Raw genomic sequence first — 21,019 nt, forward strand, 5'->3', positions numbered from 1 at the left:
AATGCGAATTTAGAATAGTTGGATTCTGATGCATATTTCACAGAAAATTAAAAATAATTATTTATTTATAAATAAGAAAATATATGAGTATCTTTTTAGATTATGATTAAAATCTCAGAGACACACTTTAACTAAATTAAGGTTCTATTAATTCTTGAATTTTTTTATTTTTTTTTTAATTTTGTACACTTTTTGTCTTATGTGAAACAATTTGTGATTTAACGCAATTGAGGCGTGTAGAAGATATTTGGATACTACGTAAGCCAAAAATGTGCACAAAATTACAAAATAAATAAGTTCAGGGGTAATAGGATCTTAGAATAGTCAAGATGTGTCTCTGAAATAATTTCGGTCATAGTCTAGGGGATACTTGTCCATTTTCCCTTTTTAAATTGACATACTCCTCCTGTCCGATATTGTTTGTCATGGTTTCTATTTTTAGAGTCAAACTATAAAAACTTTGGCTAACATTTTAAGATGAATTTTTTCATCATATTAATATGCAAAAAATTGTAATTTATAGTACTTTTCATATAGTTTTAGAATATCTAATTTTTTTGTTTAAAATATCGAATTAATGTGATCTAATTTATCTTTGAAAAATTAGTCAAATTGACTTTCGATAAGCGCAAAATGACAAACATTTTCGGACGGAGGGAGTACCTATTAAAAAGCAACAATTAACAGATTGAATTTATCAATTTATTTCTATTAATTATGAAGTAGATGAATTCAAAATTTAAGATTTTCAAAAAATTCTATTTTTTCAAAGCAATTAGTTTAGGTATAAGAGAAAAATAATAATTTACCTTTTCTTGATTTATCAAAATGATCAAGTAATGAAGATTTATTAATAGACAAGTAATTCAAAACAGAAGGAGTAATAAAAATCTTTACAACATTTAGTTTAGTTTCAATTTTCCAGCTATGGGTACTTGAGACGAGCAGTTTATGTGTGACCTATTTATTTTTTATTATTTTTTTCATTTTTGCTTATTCATTTTTTTTTTAAAAAAAATTTACTTTCATTTGTCACTTTTAATATACGAAAGAAAAAATAATTATTTCTTACATGTTTTATCTTCATTATTAATCATTTATTTTCCAAATTACTTCTCAGGACTTGAGACTATAATCAACCAACATAAACATTATGATAAAAATATTTATATCAATTTTTATTATTCGACGTACAACAAAATTAAAAAATTATTTTCCCACACAAACTATATGTTGCACTTTTAAGGTGGGAATCAACCGCATGAATGTTCATGACAGTAACCAAAGCTACAAAAAAAATAAAATAAAAAAATACATATACATCAAAAATACCATCTACAATAAGAACATATATTTGTACTTACAAGTACTAATTATAGTTAACTCAGCTAAAGTCCGTCTTCTTCACAGGTTAAAAATACCTAATTACTTTGAATTAATTGTTGTGTTAATATAATAATATTTATTTTTCATTTAGTTAATCAATATCGCACTTACTCGACGTTAATTACTATTATACATAAAATCAAATGCTTCACATGAAAGTTGAATTTTGCCCTTTTTAAAATTTTTTATTAAGTATATTTTTCGTGAGTTCTTGCTGATTTTATTTTATTTTTTTCATAAAATGAACTGAAAGATATTGCAGTAAGTGAATACTTTCTTCATTTTAAAAAGATTGGTCTAGTTTGACTTGAAATGGAGTTTGAGAAAAATAAAGACTTTTTGATCTTGTGAATCTAATTTAAAATTATGTCAAATATATGAAAATGATCTTAAATATACTACATATAAAATTAAAATCAAAATATTACAAAAAAAAATGATCATTCTTTTTTTTAAACGGAAGGAGTACTACTAAATAAAACGTGAACTTTGTGAATACACTGCTGGAGTCTTTGTTAGAAAATTATTTCTTTCCTAAATGTGTTTTTCGTGACACTCTCTTAATCACATCCAGCACATGCTCACATCTATTACAACCTCGAAATTGACGATAGATTCTTTTTTTATTTAAAAAATTTAAATTATAAATAAATAAATATATAAATAAATTTAAAAAATTTAATACATACATAGAAAGAAAGAGAAAAATAATGTTGACTTTATATATACAATATTTATTTTTTAATGAATGAGTTTGAATAAATCCTCTTGAGCGCTTAGCTCCGTCCAAACACACAAGTAAATAGTTAACCTGGACCAAGAATTTAAAGATGACGGAGACACCATTAAAGATAAATGTAGGCTGGTCGAAGCGATATTATGCAATACTATTTCATCGAATAAAATTATAAAATACACATAAAATTTGATATATTCTTATTCAATGATCAAAAATTTTATTTTACATATATTAAAATCATTAATTATATAATTATTTTCTCAATACATATATATATAATTAACAGGATCCAATGACCCCTCACCTCACTCTTATATTTTGAATGGAGAATTAATTAAATTGATTGCAAGTTTTTTTATTTTTGTTTTTACATATCAATATCTGAAACTTAAATTCATTAAGAAAACAAAAATTCATTAGTGAAATACTATAGCAGTGACAAAATTGTGGTCTCAGAAATTGCTCCTAATAGGTTAACAAAAATAATTAAAAGCTGCCAACATATGAAAAAACAAGAAAAACGGACAACCCCATCAAGAGGATGCCACGTGTCGTCAAGCTAATGGTGATCTGGTCCACCAATTTTGTATGCGTCTTAAATTTCATGGTTAAATTTGGACTGCCATCTCTTCACAACACAACCCCACTTCTCATCAAAACTAAAACAAATCCTCTCTAATTCTATTACTACTATAACAATAATTCATCTCCATTTAAGCGATCAAAAGTGAAGTCACTATTGAAATAGAAAGAATTCCAAAAAAAAAGAACAAGAAAAAAGTAAGAATTTTTTTATTTTTAATCAAATATTTGTGTTCTGAGTTGGGAATATAAAATTGCTTTTGATAAAAACGTTTTACCTCTGATACGAACAAAAATTGAAAATGTAAAGAAAAAAAAGGTATTCATATAGTGTAATTTTGGGTAAACCCAAAAAAACCCCCCACACCTTATCCTATCATCTTTGTTTCAAAACCTTTCACTAGATTTCCTTTCACTGCTTTATCTATCTTCTAAAGCTATCTAAAACTTTCTCAATACTATTTAGTCTTCCTCTTCCTCTTTCATTCTCTCTTGCTCATTGCTCACTCACTTGATATGCATCAAATAAATTGAAATTTTATTTTAAACATTTTTTGGTTCATTCAATTTCAGTACTTTTTGGGGAATTTGATTTGTTGAAGATTCATGGCACCAAGATCAGGCAGGGGAAAAGGAAACAGAGCTAAAACTGACAAAAAGAAGAAAGAAGAGAAAGGTTCAATTCACGTTTCAATTTTGCTTTTTTTAAATTCATTTGTATCTATCTGGTATTAACATTTTAGTTTTTCGTTTCTTTGCAGTGATTCCTAGTGTTCTTGACATAACTATCATCACTCCCTATGAAACTCAAGTTATTCTCAAGGTATTGATGAATTCAAAATTCAATTGAAAATGAAAAAAAGTACGAAGATTCATTCGCATTTGTCACTTGTATGAGCTGTGGAGGATGAGATAACTAATTTTGTCTGTTAAACGCCCTGTTTGACCAATGATTTTTCATTATTTTTCGCTAGAAATTGTTTTTGGTATTCAATTTTTATGTCTAAACGCCGACTAAAAAAATGAATTTGTTGAAGGGTATATCGACGGACAAGATACTGGATGTAACGAAGCTACTATCTGCCAATGTTGAAACATGTCATTTTACCAACTATTCTTTGTCTCATGAGGTTAGTAGTTCAAAATTGTTGAATTCTTTTCTCTCTCTTTGTATATTTTGGAAGTTAGCTCAATTGATTAATTTTTGATTTTGTTGTTATTTATTATATTTGAATTTTAATTTATTCAAAATAAGAACGTGTTAATATGAAAAAGTGGCGGTGGTTTGAACAGGTGAAGGGACCAAAGCTAAATGACAAGTTAGATATTGCGACTCTCAAGCCATGTTTGCTGAGAATGGTTGAAGGTAAGTTTTCATTTTAGGGAAGGCATTATAACGTCATGTGATCGAAATTCAAAATTACTTATATTCAAAAAGTTTATTAAACAAAAATGTATAATGATAAACATTATTTTTGTTTCATTTTACTCGTCTCATATTAAATTAACACTCTTACGTCTTGATTATACTCACCAACCCAATTTGCCGAAGGCATGGGCCAAGGAGTGTTGTTTTGTTTAAACCAATGGCATGCATTGGTGTTAACAAGTCACTAATTAGAATAATTTAATTAATTGAACCTCACAATTACCGTCAAATGTAAAAGCTTCACCTAACATCCCCACAATTAATATAAACAAAAAAAGAAAAAAAAAATAGAGAAAAGACTGTGTGGATCTGTTTCAAGAGCCAGCACAGAGTATCTTCCTTGTTTAATGTTGTTGTACTACTTCTGATTTTTTTTCATACCATCAATATTTATGATGATTGATGGTCCCATGCAAAATTATCGAAATTTTATTCACAATTATCTTTACGATACATTTAATTAACAATTTTATATATTTTACGCTGAAAAATTAGATTATAATATAAAAATTAAAAATAATATTTATTTATCTTATAAGCAGTTAAAAAGATTTTAGTTCCTCCGCGCGCGAGAAGTATTGATATTTTGCGCATGCCCGAAATTCGTTTGTTATTATTAACAAAAATGCCACTAACTTTTCAGAGGACTACACGGAGGAGTCTCAGGTGGTGGATCATGTTCGGAGGTTACTCGACATCGTCGCCTGCACTACCCGCTTCGCTAAGCCCAAGGCCGGAAAATCCACTACTGCCTCCGCCGCTTCCGGCGGCGCCGGTTTGGAAGCAAGGGCAAAGAAGCCCAAGGCGCAGCGAAATGCTTCAAGCCGACCAGCTTCGCCGTCAGATGGAGTGGCACCTACACTGGAGCCGTCAGCTCCGGCGACGCAGGAAGAGACTGAAATGGTGGCGATACATCCAATTCCTAAGCTCTCTGATTTCTACGAGTTCTTCTCTTTCTCTCACCTCTCTCCGCCTATACTGAGTGCGTTTTCATCTCCCTTTCGATTTTTCCAAATTTCAATCTGGAAAACTGTAGAATTTATCGTGCATTTCTTATAATTGAGCTGTTTCAGGTTTGAAAAGAGTGGAATGTAACAATGCTAAAACAAGGCGAGATGGCGATTATTTTGAATTACAGGTGCTTTTTTATTTTTTATTTTTTTAAAATTCTGGTTTTGCATTTGTTGTTCTAGATTGTTGAAGATTTTGACGATGCAAAAACTCTTTGCAGATTAAGATATGCAATGGAAAGACATTGCAAGTGGTTGCAACAGCTAAAGGTTTCTACACTTTGGGGAAGCCACTTATGCGAAGCCATTGCTTGGTTGATCTTCTGCAACAGCTCAGCCAAGCTTTTGCTAATGTAAGTACCTTCATAGCCTCAATATATGTCCATTCTTGCCAGCATCATTCGTATAATTTGCAAATATTATTTGTGCATCAAGTTCTTTATTCACTAATTAAACTTAATCACACTAATTATCGATCACATTTGCTATTATATGTGCCATTATTTTCTTTATCACAGCAGTTATTTTGTAAAAGACTTCAAGTATGAACAGAAAAGTTGATTCATCAAGGGTATCTAATGGCAAGAAACCACTCTATTTGATTGATAATGATAACGTGCATGGATATGTATAAAACAGGCAGAAAATACAAGAAAAATCACGCTCTTTTTTGTGTCCGCTTGATTATCAGTACCAACTGAGACAACTAATATCAATTGCTTCAAATTTGTGATGTCTATTCTGTATAAATTATTTGTTTGTTGAATAAAAGCTTGATATTTTACTTTGCAGGCATATGAATCCTTGATGAAGGCTTTTACAGAACATAACAAGGTGACATCTTGTTTACTGCAAATAAGCATCAAGGGAAAATGAAGTGGTATTAACTGTGTGCATATTTTTCTGCTCTGTTGGTTGTTTTCAGTTTGGTAATCTTCCATATGGTTTCCGCGCCAACACATGGCTTGTCCCTCCATCTATTGTTGATTCTGCATCAAACTTCATTCCCCTTTCTGTGGAAGATGAGAGTTGGGGTGGCAATGGCGGAGGTCAGGGAAGGAATGGAGAGCATGATCATAGATCATGGGCCACAGATTTTGCAGTACTGGCAAAACTTCCTTGCAAAACCGAGGAGGAGAGGGTGGTTCGAGACCGAAAGGCTTTTTTGCTTCATAATCTTTTCCTCGACGTCTCTATTTTTAAAGCTGTCTCGGCCATATACCAAGTCATGAATTCTACTTCGAGAGATAACTCGAATTGTGCTCCAGGTTCAGTACTCTGTGAGAATTGCATTGGTGACCTGTCTATTGTAGTTAAAAGAGATTTCGGGGAGGCTAGCCTGAAAGAAGTTAAAGTTATCGACAGTTCAGATTCTAATGTATCTGCTGAGGATGTTGCTCAAAGAAATTTAATTAAAGGAGTAACTGCTGATGAAAGTGTTGTCATACATGTAAGTAACAAGCTTCCTGAAGAAAGTTTTGAACTTGTATAGTTGTTGTGTGATTTGCCTTTCCTCCTTTATTTACAAGTAGACACATGACCTTCCCAGGGGAAGGGGTGGCGGGTTTAAGTAGGCATAGAACACTCTCTTTTCACCTTCTGGACCCCACCCACCCACCCACCCACCCGGGTGCTGCTAGTTACTTTTCCAATGTAGAAGTTGTTTGTAAGTTCTCCAGTCTTGGCGAATCATGGTTGCCCAATTGGTTCTTGAACTTTCACCTTGTTGGTGGGGGTTTGATTCCCATCTTATAATCCCCTCATTTCTCCTTCACCTCCCCCTTATGTATAATTTTTTTTTGAAAAATACTCTCCTATCTTTTCTCTATCACCAATCATTTCAATTTTGGAAGTTGAATGGATATGTTTGATTGGACAGGACACATCCTCATTGAGCATGGTGGTTGTGAAACATTGTGGTTACATAGCCATTGTGAAAGTTGTTGGTGACATTCAGGTGGGTAAGAGTCTGCCTCAGGATATCAAAATCGATGACCAACCAGATGGGGGAGCCAATGCACTCAACATCAACAGGTTTGACAAAATGCAATAAACCTAGATGAACTTTTATATGGATGGTTATTGGACGACTAAGAATTTTATCTGTAAGAATGTACTTAAGTAGAGGTCTTTTGTTGAACATGTTACCACAATCAAGCATTTATGCATGTTTCCTTTTTCCTTTTCTTTCTTCGATAACTGTTGGTGCATGTATGAAGGTGATACTTCATACAAGTTGGGAACCAACAACATGTTAAGAGTTTGATTGGGAATCGCAAGTCACATTGGTCAACAATGTCAATATTCAAACTTAAGTTTGTGAATGAGAATTGACATTGGTCAGTGATGTCATGTTTAGATCTAAGGGATCTTTTTGTTGAAGGATTCACTCTTCTTAAGGACTAAATTGTTAAATTTCTTTCTTTTTGTCTCACAAGATGTTTGCTTCTAATTCTGAGTTTTAACCCTTACCAGCTTGCGCCTTCTGCTCCACAAGCCAGTGACTGCTGGTTTTTCTGGAGGTGGTCTATTGCCCCTGTCTAATTTGAAAGACTCTGCAAATTCAATGTCTTTGGTCTATAAAATCATTAAGGATGGTTTGAGTAAGTTAAAGAGGATGGATGATAAATCCAAAGGGTCCATCAGATGGGAACTTGGTTCTTGTTGGGTTCAACATCTACAAAAGCAGGAAACACCAGCAGAAGACAAGGTTGGGAATGATGGTAAGGCTGAACCCATAGTTAAGGGACTTGGAAAGCAGTTTAAAATGCTCAAAAAGCGCGAAAAGAAACCAGGTAATGTTAGTTCCATGGATGACAATGAAGCAGATGATGTGACAGCCAGCACTCTGAACACAGAAAGTGACTCGACGGAACTAAGTAATGGAAATCCAAAGTGTGAAGTTGAATGGAGGAGATTTATCTCTCAAGAAGCTTACCTTCGTTTGAAAGAAAGTGGGACGAATCTACATCTGAAGGTCAATAGCACAGTTGTTATTTTGGAACATACTTATACTATTATTTTGATGAAAATTGTTGAGGAAGTAGATATATCTTGTTTAATCAGTCTTTAATATTATAGCTCATAGTTAACTGATAACTATGCTTCTTGTTACAGTCAGTGAATGAACTTGTCGAAATGGCACACAAGTATTATGATGAAGTTGCTCTCCCGAAGCTGGTAATTCAATGTTTCGGATGTATTTCGGTAATGAAATGAAATTTTGAAATACATGAAGAGAAACTAATTTCTAATTTTATTTAGGTTACAGACTTTGCATCGTTGGAACTTTCTCCAGTTGATGGACGCACCCTTACCGATTTCATGCATCTAAGAGGATTACAAATGCGTTCTCTGGGTCATGTGGTAAGATTTATTTACTTCATCTGTCTCAGGATTTCTTTGTTTCTCCGGAATCAAAACTTGTCGATGTCTTCTGATGAGCCTGATGTCATTGTGTAATCCAGGTTGAACTAGCAGAGAAACTTCCTCATATACAGTCTCTCTGTATTCACGAGATGGTTACTCGAGCTTTCAAGCATGTACTTAGAGCTGTCATTGCCTCCGTTGACAATGTGGCCAACTTGTCAGCTGCTATAGCCTCATCCTTAAATTTCTTGTTCGGGTCTTCTTCCTCACAAGAGAGTGATGAAAACCACATTCTCAAGATGCAATGGTTGAGGAATTTTCTGGTTGAAAGATTTGGTTGGACATTAAAAGATGAATTCCAACAGTTGAGGAAATTGACGGTCCTCCGCGGGCTTTGTCATAAGGTACTGTAAGCTTGGCTGCATTAATTAAAATTTACCATTCAAAGTTAATGACATGTGTTTTTGGTTCAGGTTGGATTAGAGTTGGTTCCAAAAGATTATGATATGGAATGCCCATACCCCTTCAGTAAAAGTGATGTTATCAGTGTAGTGCCTTCGTGTAAAGTAAGCGTTTGTCTCTTCTGCTTCCTCTTGAATGTGACAAATACTGGAAATGCAAGCTTCATTTAATTACTATCTGCTTCTTAGCATGTTGGATGCTCTTCTGCTGATGGACGAACTTTACTAGAATCATCTAAGGTTGCTCTTGACAAAGGGAAGTTGGAAGATGCTGTAATGTATGGAACAAAGGTACAAATTATAAAATAAAAGTACATGCGCACACTGTGAAGTTCGTCCCATTACTTTACTTGCTTTTATATTTACTTGAAGGCCCTGGCAAAAATGATAGCTGTATGTGGCCCCTATCACCGTGCCACTGCAAGTGCATATAGCCTCCTGGCTGTTGTCCTTTATCACACCGGAGATTTCAATCAGGTAACATAAAGTTTAGCGCTTGGCTTTGATGTATGAAGTGGCATGCAACATTAAACTAGCCTTGTTTTTCTCCTTATTTTCATTTCTTGCTCGTTAATCATCTATTTCTAGAATCAAGTTCTTAAATTTAATAAGCGTAGCTAATGAAAAGTTTCCAAGTTTAGTAAAAGTAGTCGAGGAAGAATTATCTTAGGCATGCTTGCATATTAATATTCGACAGACAATTTTGGAAGTATTATTAAACAGCTATTTTTTCTTTTTGCAATCATGCGAGCTCCTGCAGTCAGCTTTTTGGATTTTTTTTATATTCACAAAAATTCACTTTTTTTTTTACCTTCCATTCACTTGTGTGTTCTGCCACACGCCATTGTATTGGCATCCACCAATAAACGAAATGCAGACTCCTTGGATATACATAATTGCAGAATATATGATAGTAATCTTTCTGAATGATTATTATTCTTGTTTAGGCAACAATTTATCAACAGAAGGCATTGGATATCAATGAGAGGGAGCTAGGACTTGACCATCCAGATACAATGAAAAGTTACGGGGATCTTTCTGTATTCTACTATCGTCTCCAACACATTGAGTTGGCTCTAAAGTGAGTGAGAAAGGAATCTCTTTTCTAGTTGGTCATAACTAAGAGTTACGTTTCTTGCTCAACTATTTGATTCCAAATTTGTTGAGCTTTGCAAATTGTATTTTAGGACTCAGAAGATTTCTCCGTCTAGTCTCTCACATCCTCTTTTCATTCTTGTTGAATTCTTGACTGGTCCTACTATGTTCAGCTGTTAACTTATTTTTCTTATTTACATCGATAACCGAAGCGAATCCATTATTGATTTCCAGGTATGTCAACCGTGCTTTATTTCTTCTTCACTTTACATGTGGACTATCTCACCCAAACACGGCTGCCACATATATAAATGTGGCTATGATGGAAGAGGGCATGGGAAATGTACATATTGCTCTTAGATATCTACATGAAGCCCTTAAATGCAACCAAAGATTATTGGGAGTAGATCATATACAGGTTTTTCTCTCTCAGTTCTCATATTCCAGCATCATCCTTTTATTAAGTTAGGTACTTGTGAAAATATTCTTTACTTTCTGACATTTTTTGTTAACTCTGTTGTTCCTCTGACAGACTGCTGCCAGCTATCATGCCATAGCCATAGCTCTTTCTCTCATGGAAGCATATTCATTGAGTGTGCAACATGAACAAACTACATTGCAGATTCTTCAAGCAAAATTAGGAGCAGACGATCTCCGCACTCAGGTGTGTACAAATCTAATGCCTGATTTCTCTCTCTATTAGTTACCACTATGGCGCTACCGTGTATTTCGCATCTCAGTCTTTTCCAGAATGCTTCAACAGTTAAAAAATGATGAAATTGCAGATAAATCTATGCATTCTCTCCCTGCGTGGTGGTGCTTTCTTTTTTAAATGTATTCAGCAATTAACATATGGCTTTTATTTTTGTCACATGGGGCATTTTCCCAGTAATAATGAGGTCCTTAATAGAAGATAATAAATGACTTGGGTCTTCTTAATAATCACCAATCTGTTGCTGTATTTTAAAGTTGGAGAGTTACATATGCAATATATATGTAGGATGCTGCTGCATGGCTTGAATACTTTGAATCGAAGGCCTTAGAGCAACAAGAAGCTGCAAGAACAGGAGCTCCGAGACTAGATGCATCCATTGCTAGCAAAGGTCATCTCAGGTATTGAAACTTTTTTGAACTGGTGTTACTGGGGCTTGAACTATCTTTGCTTTTGCGTCTAAGGAACCAAAACTCGTTACTTTCTGATGTAGTGTGTCAGACCTACTGGATTACATTAGTCCTGGCCAGGGTTCAAAGACCATAGAAGAGCAGAGGAAACGACGTTCAAAGGTAGTTTATCACTCAGCATGGTAGTTTATACTTCATACTCTTGAATTCACTGAAACTTGTTACACTGAAAAGAACTCAAAAAAGAGAGCTGCTAACTTTCTGTATATGCTTAGAAGTTAGTCCTAGTACAAAATCTTACCTTAAGTTATTTAGACCATCAAACAGATATTGAGCTCGTCTAATGGGGAAAATCTGTCCTGCTACACTTCAGTACATCCTTAACTCCATGTCAGGTATTTAGGTGACTGAAAACACATATCCTGGCAAATCTCCTTTTTTGAGGAGGGAAGGGGTAATTTTGGCTGTGGTTATTTTGAGTTACCTATTATTGTTCCTTTCTGAAGCTGCCAATTGACGCTGTGACTCTTTCCCTGTTTATGGCCTCTTAGGTGTTGCCAGTAGATGATCAATCTCAAAAAGGACAGCGTGATGGAAGAAGTAACAATCCCATCAATCATGATGTTACAGAAAATCCTGTGACCACAGTAGAAGTTAACAAGAAAGAAGATGACGTAGATAGAGTCGCTACTCAAGAAGTTGAAGGCATTAATATCACTAATAATGAGGAACCAGTGGAAATAATACATGAAACAAGCTCCGATGAAGGTTGGCAAGAAGCAAATTCAAAATCACGGGCGGGGCATGTTAGTAGCAAGATGTTCAACCGAAGGCAACCTGGTCTTGCCAAGATCAAGACAAACTTGGAATACATTTTCCCTCGAGACAACAGTTCCAGGAAAGAAGTTACTCCGCAGGGACAAAAAGTGGTATCTAAGAATGGTTTAGGTGAATTTTCTCCTGCAAAGCAACTAAAGCCTGCCAGCTTCAGTTCTTCTGAAAAGTCAACCAAACTCGCAGCAAAAATGACTGTTGCCGAAATTTCTCACACATCAAATGTCACTGTTCCATCTCCTCCTGCCTCTCTTGCTACCATGGCCTCAAAATCCTTATCATACAAAGAAGTAGCAGTGTCGCCACCAGGTACGGTTCTAAAGCCTTTATTGGAGAAAGTAGAAGAATTAAATGAGGATAAAACTGATTCCCAGATCTGCGTTAGTCCAACTGAAACATCAGAAGAAGATGGAAGGCACTCAATGACCACAGAGGCTACACCTGCCAATGATCAAGATAGACATGGGATCCATGAAGATGAAGTCCAGATAAGTGGATCTGAGTCAGATAAATCTTCCCTGGAGCCTGAAGATGTTTCATGTTCAAGTAATGAGGAAAAATGTTTACGACGAAATGGGAGCAAGCTCTCTGCGGCTGCTGAACCATTCAATCCAGGCGCCTACCATTTGACTCATATGTTGATTTCTGCTGCTGTCACTAGTGTCTATGATGTTAGAGCCAACCAAGGAATGCTTACTGAACCATTGGGATTTCCATCAATTGCTGAGAGAGTTCCTTGTGGTCCCAGATCACCTTTGTACCACAGGACAAGCCATGCTCGCATGAAAAATGGATATGTGAAGTACCAAAAGCCTGCTGCTGAAATAAATGGTTACGATTATCCAAGAATCATGAACCCACATGCACCTGAGTTTGTTCCAAGAAAAACACAGCCAACTACTGCTGCAAGTGAAGATTCAAAAGTGGCTATTGATTCTGATTCTTCCTCAGGGTTGAATAATTCTGTCCCAGTATTTTCAGCAGAGGAGAAGCTTGATAGAAAGGCAGCAGTTAATGTCAAAAATGGAAGATCAACAAAAAGTAGTTCACATGCTGACAGGGAAGAGCTAGCCAGGCAAATACAAAATAGCTTCATTGTGAAGTCGAAACAGAATAATTCAGATGTTGCAAGTGAATTTCCAGTTAGTACAAAGAAGTCTGAGTTCTTAGTTAGCTCTGCCAAAGCAAGTGCACATGGTGCAACGAAATTGCATGGTGGAAGTGAAGGGAAAAAGGAGCTTTTGGTAGAAGCAAATAAATATAGCGGGCCAAAGACAGTTGATGTAAATAAAAATAAGCATGAGGATGGAGAAGGTTTTTTGACTGTTGTAAGGCGAAGAAGAAACAGGCGACAATTTGCCCATGGAATAAATGGTTTGTACAGTCAGCATTCTATCTGTGCTTAAGTACATTGAGGAAAGTGATCTCAACTAAAATGTGCTTCATCTTCAGAGAACCTCCATAGGCAATGTGGAAGATAAACTGCAGTAGGACAACTAATAATTTCTTCTCTGAGCAGGTTGCTTTTCTTGTTCACCCAAAATAAAAGACGAGGTGAGGAAAGAGATTGGATCAAAATGATAACTGATCTGGAGGTACAATTTTTTGATAGCCAGGAGTTTCATTCAACTTCCTTTTTGTGCAGTCTTTGCTTCTTTCTCCATTGTAAAGTTCATCTAGCTTTATATGGAATGAGGTACCTTTTTTTTTTGGTTTCAATAAGGCGCCCTTTCTGAAATAGCGTCCCATGCTACTGTAATTTAGGAAAACAAGTTGAAACAAGTGATAATTTGCTGAGTAAATACCATCATACTTCTTGTTTCCTGGTAATTGATCTCCTTGAGTTATTTTGACTTGTTCCAAGATTCTGCTGTCATATACTTAATACTATAATTCAGTAATGATGTTTACAATTGAGTTTATATGACCATATATCATTTTTGGCATAATACATATATTGGATCATAAATTTGGTTTCAAATTTTAACTCTGACCTATAACTTTCATAATGCACAAATAGACACTTTAACTATCCAACTTTTAAATAAATAAACTCATGGGTGCTACATGACACAATACATGTAAGACACCACGTAGGACAAAAAATGACATGTAGGATGACATGTAGGATATGTGTGTCTATTAGTTCAACTTTATATAAGTTTAAGTGTCTATTTGTGCACATCCAAAGTTGAAGGACATAAATGTGATTTGAAACCAAGTTAAAGGACACATTTATGTATTATGCCTATCATTTTCTAATCAGTTCTAATTTCTAAAAAAAGAACTAAGCAGAATCTCAACCAGCTCACCAACCTACTCCCATGCCAATGAAGCACCTACATGTTTTTTAGTTGCACTAAAATGAACATGTGATGATGCCTCTATAATTACATTTGGGTGAAGTGACCTTTAAATCTCATCAACAAAATAGTTGTTAAAAAAGCAAGAATTCCATGACCTATTTCCCTCGAGCAACAATTCACTTAAAATGGATTAAGAAAGTATTTAAGAACAAACAAAGTATTCTCAGAAACATATAAAAGAAAATTACGATATATAATTCAAAAAAAATAGTGTCTAAGTATCACGACTTTTTAAAAATGCTTCACCACACGAAATTCGGAAGTATGCATGCCCTGATCAATATACTATAAATTCATATAGCATGCACGAGTTCCAAAAAAAAAATGATTTCACCATTATTGACGTCCAATTGGATCTTACCTACCCCTTAGTTATATTTAAAGGGAAAAAGAATGGGGACAGCTCACAAGACAAAAGGTTTTTTAGAATCGAGCTCGATATCTATTTTTTTATTTGATTAATTTAAATTTATGTTGAAAAATCTCATAAATCATCTTCTATCGACTATCCTCCTAAGATTACTACTTAATTATAAAGAGTGATAAATTGAAATAATAAATCTCTTTTAATTTATTATAAGGGACGAATAAGAAAATTTTGTTTTTTTTTATATTACTAAATTAGTAAAATGGAACACAAGGATACTATACAAATTGTTGAATAGGTTCATTTGCAACATAATAAAATCTTATTTATCGCCTGTGAAGTACTTTCTTCGTTTTCATTTAGTTATCATGTATTAAAAATAATTATTCCCAAATATGTGTTATTTTAGAGAATCAAGAGTGACTTAATTATGTTTTACCAAATGAAACAAAAGAAATATTGTATTATAATTTTATAATGAATATGCAAAATTTTATCCCGATAACTAAATGAAAATAGATGAAATATTTGATACAATTGAAATTTGAAGTTCAAGAGTAGCGGGTAAATTAAGTGATTTTAGCTAAAAATTCCAAGGTTGGATTCGAAGGAATCTTTATTGTGGTTTCAGACTTCATTATAAATAAAGTATGTTGTTCAAATAGAAACAAGAGAGATGAACAAATTTATTTTATATCTATTAAATTTCGAACCTAATGTAACTGTCCTCGAAAACTTTTATTAATTAATTCAGATAAATTGAATTGAAATTAGAAAGAAATCATAAAAATACCAAGAATAGAAAGTGAGTGGGAAGGAGAGGATGAATTAAAATTGAGAAGGAAGATATGTGTATCTTATTTAATGAGAGAAAAAATATCATTATTTACTAATTCATCTGAATAACCTCAACAAATTAGTTTAAAAAATTGTTAAAAATTTGAATCTTTTACGAAGAATAGTTTAATTATGATTAAGTGATATGTTTTCTTTACATCCTACTTTAATTTTAGTTAATTGAGGTTTAAATGACTGATAAGTTGTTTTGTACATATTTACTTAAAATAATAACGTCATTACCTTATACTTCATCCACCAACCACCACTATGTCTATCTATCATAACACTCGAAAACGTGACATTCAAAATATCAATCGTAATATTTATATTTATATCGATTGAATATTGTCAAATCTAATGATTTTTTATTTTCTTTCAAAAATATGTAAAAGAGAAAATTATAACATTTTTCTTGCAAATTCAAGTTTTTATGTTTACACATGAGCAATAATCCCAGTTTTACCTAAATAAAAATCAAATAATCATCATATTAAGAGAATGTAATATAGAAAATAATAATCAAAACGTACTTAAATTCTTTATTTATTATAATCCTCTCGATCCAGAGTAATAAAACAAACGGCTATAAGACGCAGTCCCACTATAACTATCGTAGGTAGAGTTACATCTTAACTTCCCTCCAAATCCTCGAATCTCGTATAAAATCCCCACTCCCCTCTTTTCTCTTTCATTTACCATTTTCCCTCTTTCTATTTATAGTAATTTTAGTTCTTTCCATTTATTTTTCTGCCGGCGGTTTCACTTTCCGGCGACTTAGTTAGTGGTACAATGGGATCGGCATTGTTGTCGGAATACGGTACAGAGATTGTAATTCCGATTTGCGCCGTTATCGGAATTGTGTTCTCTCTTGTACAATGGTACCTTGTCTCGCTTGTTAAACTGTCGCCTGAGCAGGGAGGTTGTTCTCCGAGAAACAACAAGAACAATGGATTCAACGAAAGTTTAGTTGAGGAAGAGGAAGGTATCAATGACCAGAACGTTGTTGTTAAGTGTGCCGAAATACAGAATGCCATCTCCGAAGGTGAAAGTTACTTTCTTTTAGATCTCTTTTATTATGGAAAGATCATGTTGTAGCCATAGTTGTGAATAGTTGCTCTTTGTGTGTTCATTTCGTCTTTTATGGAGCTCCACTTGAGCACTTTTGGAATCAGTCTCTCTATAATGCTACTTAGTTCACATTAGTATTATGTCGTCTGTCATGCTAGTGAACAATGTTATGGCTGTATAGTTTCGTCTCTTCTTTTCATTTTGCTAAATTAAACTATCCTTTGGTTTGGCACAGAGGCTCGGTCAATTATAAAGTTGGTTGAGCATGTAGGAATACATGCTATAGATGTTATTTCTGTTTCACTTCAGTTTGTTATCTCCAAATCTTTCAGAAAAAGGCTATCATTTGTTGGTGTGGACTTGGTGCTATTGTCTTGACTTGAAATTTACATTTTTTCCTTCATTATGCTTTTATCTGCTTCTCTTAGTTGGTTCAGCCTAAGTATTGTTAAATCCTCATTTAAGGTGAGCTTAAACCTTGATAGTTGGCTCAGGCTCAATGCTGCTATCTGTGTGTCCATATCACACGAGTCAATATAATGATGGAATATTGTATGATTGTAGTTAAGTATTAATGATTTGCTGGCAACTCATAGTAATGATTCCCTGGCAACTCCATGTCATTACAGTTAACCACTTCAAAAACTAAAAAAAATTTAAGGGCCAGTTCTTCAGATATTTATGCCCTGGTCAATAATGCTTGTCTTGATTAGGTAAACCCACGTGATTATCTGAGGAGAAGTAATATTATGGATTTTCATGCTAGTTCTATATGTGATGTAGCCTAGGGAGTATTCTATTCGTCATTTTCTGTCAAATCGCCTTTATCATGTTTCTGATCTCAATGTCTTTCCCTTGTATCCCTTATTTTTTTTCAGCAGCTTCCTTTTGTCTCCTGTTTTTCCTATTTACTCACTTATAAGCGTTTGTGTAAATTAAATCATCTTGGCTAGACGTGAAATCTTTTGAGTTAGCATCTAATTCTATTATTCTAATGTAATTTGCTTATTGTGGCAGGCGCAACATCCTTCCTTTTCACTGAATATCAGTATGTGGGTATCTTCATGGTTGCTTTTGCAGTCTTGATCTTCGTGTTCCTTGGCTCTGTTGAGGGCTTCAGCACCAAGAGCCAGCCATGCACTTACAACAAGGAGAAAATGTGCAAGCCAGCCCTTGCTACGGCCATCTTCAGCACAATATCCTTCTTGCTTGGTGCTGTCACTTCAGTTGTTTCTGGTTTCCTTGGGATGAAAATAGCAACATATGCAAACGCAAGGACAACTCTGGAAGCCAGAAAAGGAGTCGGGAAAGCTTTTATTACTGCATTCAGATCTGGTGCGGTAATGGGTTTTCTCCTAGCTGCCAATGGTCTTTTGGTTCTTTATATTACAATTAATCTCTTTAAGCTATACTATGGTGATGACTGGGAGGGCCTTTTTGAGGCAATTACTGGCTACGGGCTTGGTGGATCTTCCATGGCTCTTTTTGGTAGAGTTGGTGGTGGCATTTACACCAAGGCTGCCGATGTTGGTGCTGACCTTGTTGGAAAGGTTGAAAGGAACATTCCAGAAGATGATCCCAGAAATCCTGCTGTAAGCTCATGACTTCTCAGGTGTAGCTTCTGATATCCAGAAGAGAACTTATCTGATATTTACTCTACGTGTCTTTGCAGGTGATTGCTGACAATGTTGGTGATAATGTTGGGGACATTGCTGGAATGGGTTCTGATCTTTTTGGGTCATACGCGGAATCATCATGTGCTGCTCTTGTTGTGGCTTCCATCTCGTCTTTTGGAATAGATCATGATTTCACTGCAATGTGTTATCCCCTGCTCATAAGTTCTATGGGAATCCTTGTTTGTTTGATAACCACCCTTTTTGCAACTGACTTCTTCGAAATTAAGGCTGTCAAGGAAATTGAACCAGCCTTGAAGCACCAGCTTATCATCTCAACTGCTCTTATGACGGTGGGAATTGCAATTGTGACTTGGACTTGCCTTCCATCTTCCTTTACTATCTTCAATTTTGGCACACAAAAGGTTGTAAAGAACTGGTAAGTTTCAAGTTCTTTTTTTTGAAAATTTTTGCTTTTGCATTAGATACCAATTTCCAAAATTTGCTGGATCAGGGCTTGCATTTTCTAATCTGTCTTGTCAAGTAATGCATTTCAATTTCCATTTATTTTCTATGTTTTGATCTTTGTTGTTTGGTTAGCTTCTCAATTTTGCGCAGTATGGTTGTCTCTTTTCAGTAGAAAAATTATTGAACAATCAGTGTATGTTATTGTGTAGGCAACTGTTTTTATGTGTGGCTATTGGTCTTTGGGCTGGACTTATCATTGGATTTGTCACAGAGTACTATACTAGCAATGCTTACAGGTTAGTGTCTTCATACTGTTATTTTATGTACTTGTTACAGTGATGTAACTTCATCTTATGTATGTTCTCCCCTTGTTTTCTATTGCAGCCCTGTCCAAGATGTAGCTGACTCCTGCAGGACTGGAGCTGCAACCAATGTTATTTTTGGCCTTGCTCTTGGCTACAAATCTGTCATCATTCCTATCTTTGCCATTGCAATAGCTATCTTTGTCAGTTTTACTTTTGCCGCCATGTATGGTATCGCTGTTGCTGCTCTTGGAATGTTGAGTACCATTGCTACTGGATTGGCCATTGATGCATATGGGCCTATCAGTGACAATGCTGGAGGTATAGCTGAGATGGCTGGAATGAGCCACAGGATCCGTGAAAGAACTGATGCCCTTGATGCTGCTGGAAACACCACTGCTGCTATTGGCAAGGTTGTATTTTCTTTGTTTTGCTTTCCTCTCTGTGACCGTTTCTAGATCCATTTTAGACATTGCTTGCGCATATTTACGCAAATGCATGGCAATAGATTTATTTAGAGATCACAATTTTGTTATAGTGATGCATTTGGTACTCTTGTTTCTTTTGGTCAATCGGATTTGAGATTACTTTTTTTGAGGCACTTATCATGATCTGATTTTCATATTATTTTTTTTTGACATAGGTAACTATATCTATTTTCATATTTGCATTCTCACAATGCTAAATTTGTTCAACATTTCTCCTTTTATCTAACCTAGTATGAACTTTTTAATTCCTAGGGATTTGCCATTGGATCCGCTGCACTTGTGTCCCTGGCCCTGTTTGGTGCTTTTGTGAGTCGGGCTTCAATTTCAACAGTCGATGTCTTGACCCCTGAGGTCTTCATTGGTTTGATTGTTGGTGCCATGCTTCCCTACTGGTTCTCTGCCATGACCATGAAGAGTGTCGGTAGTGCAGCTCTGAAGATGGTTGAGGAAGTTCGCCGACAATTTAACACCATCCCTGGTCTCATGGAAGGCCTTGCCAAGCCTGATTACGCTACTTGTGTTAAGATCTCGACTGATGCATCTATTAAAGAAATGATTCCCCCAGGTGCTCTGGTCATGCTTACGCCCCTCATAGTTGGAATTTTCTTCGGAGTGGAGACTCTTTCTGGTGTTCTTGCCGGTGCTTTGGTTTCTGGTGTTCAGGTATAATTGATTCAACCCTCTTTAACGTTGTACATTTTATTTTCTGTTCAAGCTGGTTGTTTACCTTTCCAAAACAGTTCCTTTGGAAGAACACGGTGTAAGAATCTGCTCCTATCTGTCTCATTTTGTAGATTGCAATATCTGCATCAAACACTGGTGGTGCATGGGACAATGCCAAGAAGTATATTGAGGTAAACAAAATACATCTATGCACTGATATTTTATTTGACACTCCAAGTCTACTAACTTCCGAGTATGTGCCAGGCTGGTGCTTCGGAGCATGCAAGGACCCTTGGCCCAAAGGGTTCTGAACCACACAAAGCTGCGGTTATTGGTGACACCATTGGTGATCCTCTGAAGGATACTTCAGGTCCATCACTCAATATCCTAATCAAGCTGATGGCAGTAGAGTCACTTGTCTTTGCTCCATTCTTTGCAACACACGGCGGTATACTTTTCAAGATTTTCTAAGTAGAAAGACACTTCACCAAGCCCTATGGTATTTTCATTCTTCACCAACCTTTTTTGCTCTAATTTCCCCAAGCATGGGATTTCTTCATTAGTTCTTAGCTAGTCACTGGTTTAGTTTGAAGATGACGATGGCGTTCACACCTAGTTAATTAATTTTCTTTGGTAGACCCAGTCTTTCAGTTGTCTGTAACGTCATTATCCATGTTTAGTACATCACTGTACGTTTATTTTGTTACACGAAGCAAGGTTTCATTTTTATAGCTTAAATTGGTGGTTGTGGGCTTGTGTTACTATCATTGTGTCTTCTTCTCTCCGCTCACTTAGTATTTTACAATTTTCTTGTTAT

The 21,019-nt window shown here is 35.1% G+C and overlaps 2 protein-coding genes across 3 annotated transcripts; both read left to right on the plus strand.

The window, feature by feature from the left end:
• The first annotated feature begins 2,767 nt into the window (after nucleotides 1–2,767).
• On the plus strand, nucleotides 2,768–13,880 carry LOC107022562 (protein TSS). Of its 2 annotated transcripts, XM_027917537.1 has the most exons (24): nucleotides 2,768–2,905; nucleotides 3,281–3,383; nucleotides 3,469–3,530; nucleotides 3,745–3,837; nucleotides 4,001–4,073; nucleotides 4,780–5,118; nucleotides 5,210–5,274; nucleotides 5,368–5,499; nucleotides 5,939–5,980; nucleotides 6,072–6,596; nucleotides 7,026–7,180; nucleotides 7,622–8,123; nucleotides 8,264–8,326; nucleotides 8,411–8,512; nucleotides 8,614–8,919; nucleotides 8,989–9,081; nucleotides 9,166–9,267; nucleotides 9,349–9,453; nucleotides 9,924–10,057; nucleotides 10,306–10,489; nucleotides 10,604–10,735; nucleotides 11,072–11,184; nucleotides 11,277–11,355; nucleotides 11,745–13,433. In XM_027917537.1, exons 2-24 carry the CDS (start codon nucleotides 3,314–3,316, stop codon nucleotides 13,431–13,433), a joined length of 5,160 nt encoding a protein of 1,719 aa, XP_027773338.1. In that variant the 5' UTR covers nucleotides 2,768–2,905; nucleotides 3,281–3,313. The 2 variants fall into 2 exon arrangements, with proteins under 2 accessions (XP_027773338.1, XP_015078635.1); XM_015223149.2 differs by lacking the exon at nucleotides 2,768–2,905 and having other exon boundaries at nucleotides 3,314–3,383; nucleotides 11,745–13,880.
• A 2,401-nt stretch (nucleotides 13,881–16,281) lies between these two features.
• Nucleotides 16,282–20,966, plus strand: LOC107021063 (pyrophosphate-energized vacuolar membrane proton pump-like). The gene is made up of 8 exons (XM_015221643.1): nucleotides 16,282–16,642; nucleotides 17,686–18,260; nucleotides 18,341–18,720; nucleotides 18,959–19,045; nucleotides 19,134–19,464; nucleotides 19,792–20,202; nucleotides 20,334–20,393; nucleotides 20,467–20,966. Exons 1-8 carry the CDS (start codon nucleotides 16,390–16,392, stop codon nucleotides 20,671–20,673), a joined length of 2,304 nt encoding a protein of 767 aa, XP_015077129.1. The 5' UTR covers nucleotides 16,282–16,389; the 3' UTR covers nucleotides 20,674–20,966.
• The last annotated feature ends 53 nt before the right edge of the window (nucleotides 20,967–21,019 follow it).

The sequence above is a fragment of the Solanum pennellii genome, chromosome 6 (genome assembly GCF_001406875.1).
Source record: "Solanum pennellii chromosome 6, SPENNV200".
NCBI lineage: Eukaryota > Viridiplantae > Streptophyta > Magnoliopsida > Solanales > Solanaceae > Solanum > Solanum pennellii.

What these genes read in the sequence shown, in the direction of transcription:
- LOC107022562 (XM_027917537.1), top strand. Translation starts at nt 3,314, where the DNA reads ATGGCACCAAGATCAGGCAGGGGAAAAGGAAACAGAGCTAAAACTGAC. An exon ending in GGACGAATCTACATCTGAAG is followed by an intron (nt 8,124 to 8,263) that starts GTCAATAGCACA and finishes TTCTTGTTACAG; the next exon opens with TCAGTGAATGAACTTGTCGA. An exon ending in TCCGCGGGCTTTGTCATAAG is followed by an intron (nt 8,920 to 8,988) that starts GTACTGTAAGCT and finishes TTTTTGGTTCAG; the next exon opens with GTTGGATTAGAGTTGGTTCC.
- LOC107021063 (XM_015221643.1), top strand. Translation starts at nt 16,390, where the DNA reads ATGGGATCGGCATTGTTGTCGGAATACGGTACAGAGATTGTAATTCCG. An exon ending in TATACTAGCAATGCTTACAG is followed by an intron (nt 19,046 to 19,133) that starts GTTAGTGTCTTC and finishes TTTCTATTGCAG; the next exon opens with CCCTGTCCAAGATGTAGCTG. An exon ending in CCACTGCTGCTATTGGCAAG is followed by an intron (nt 19,465 to 19,791) that starts GTTGTATTTTCT and finishes TTTAATTCCTAG; the next exon opens with GGATTTGCCATTGGATCCGC.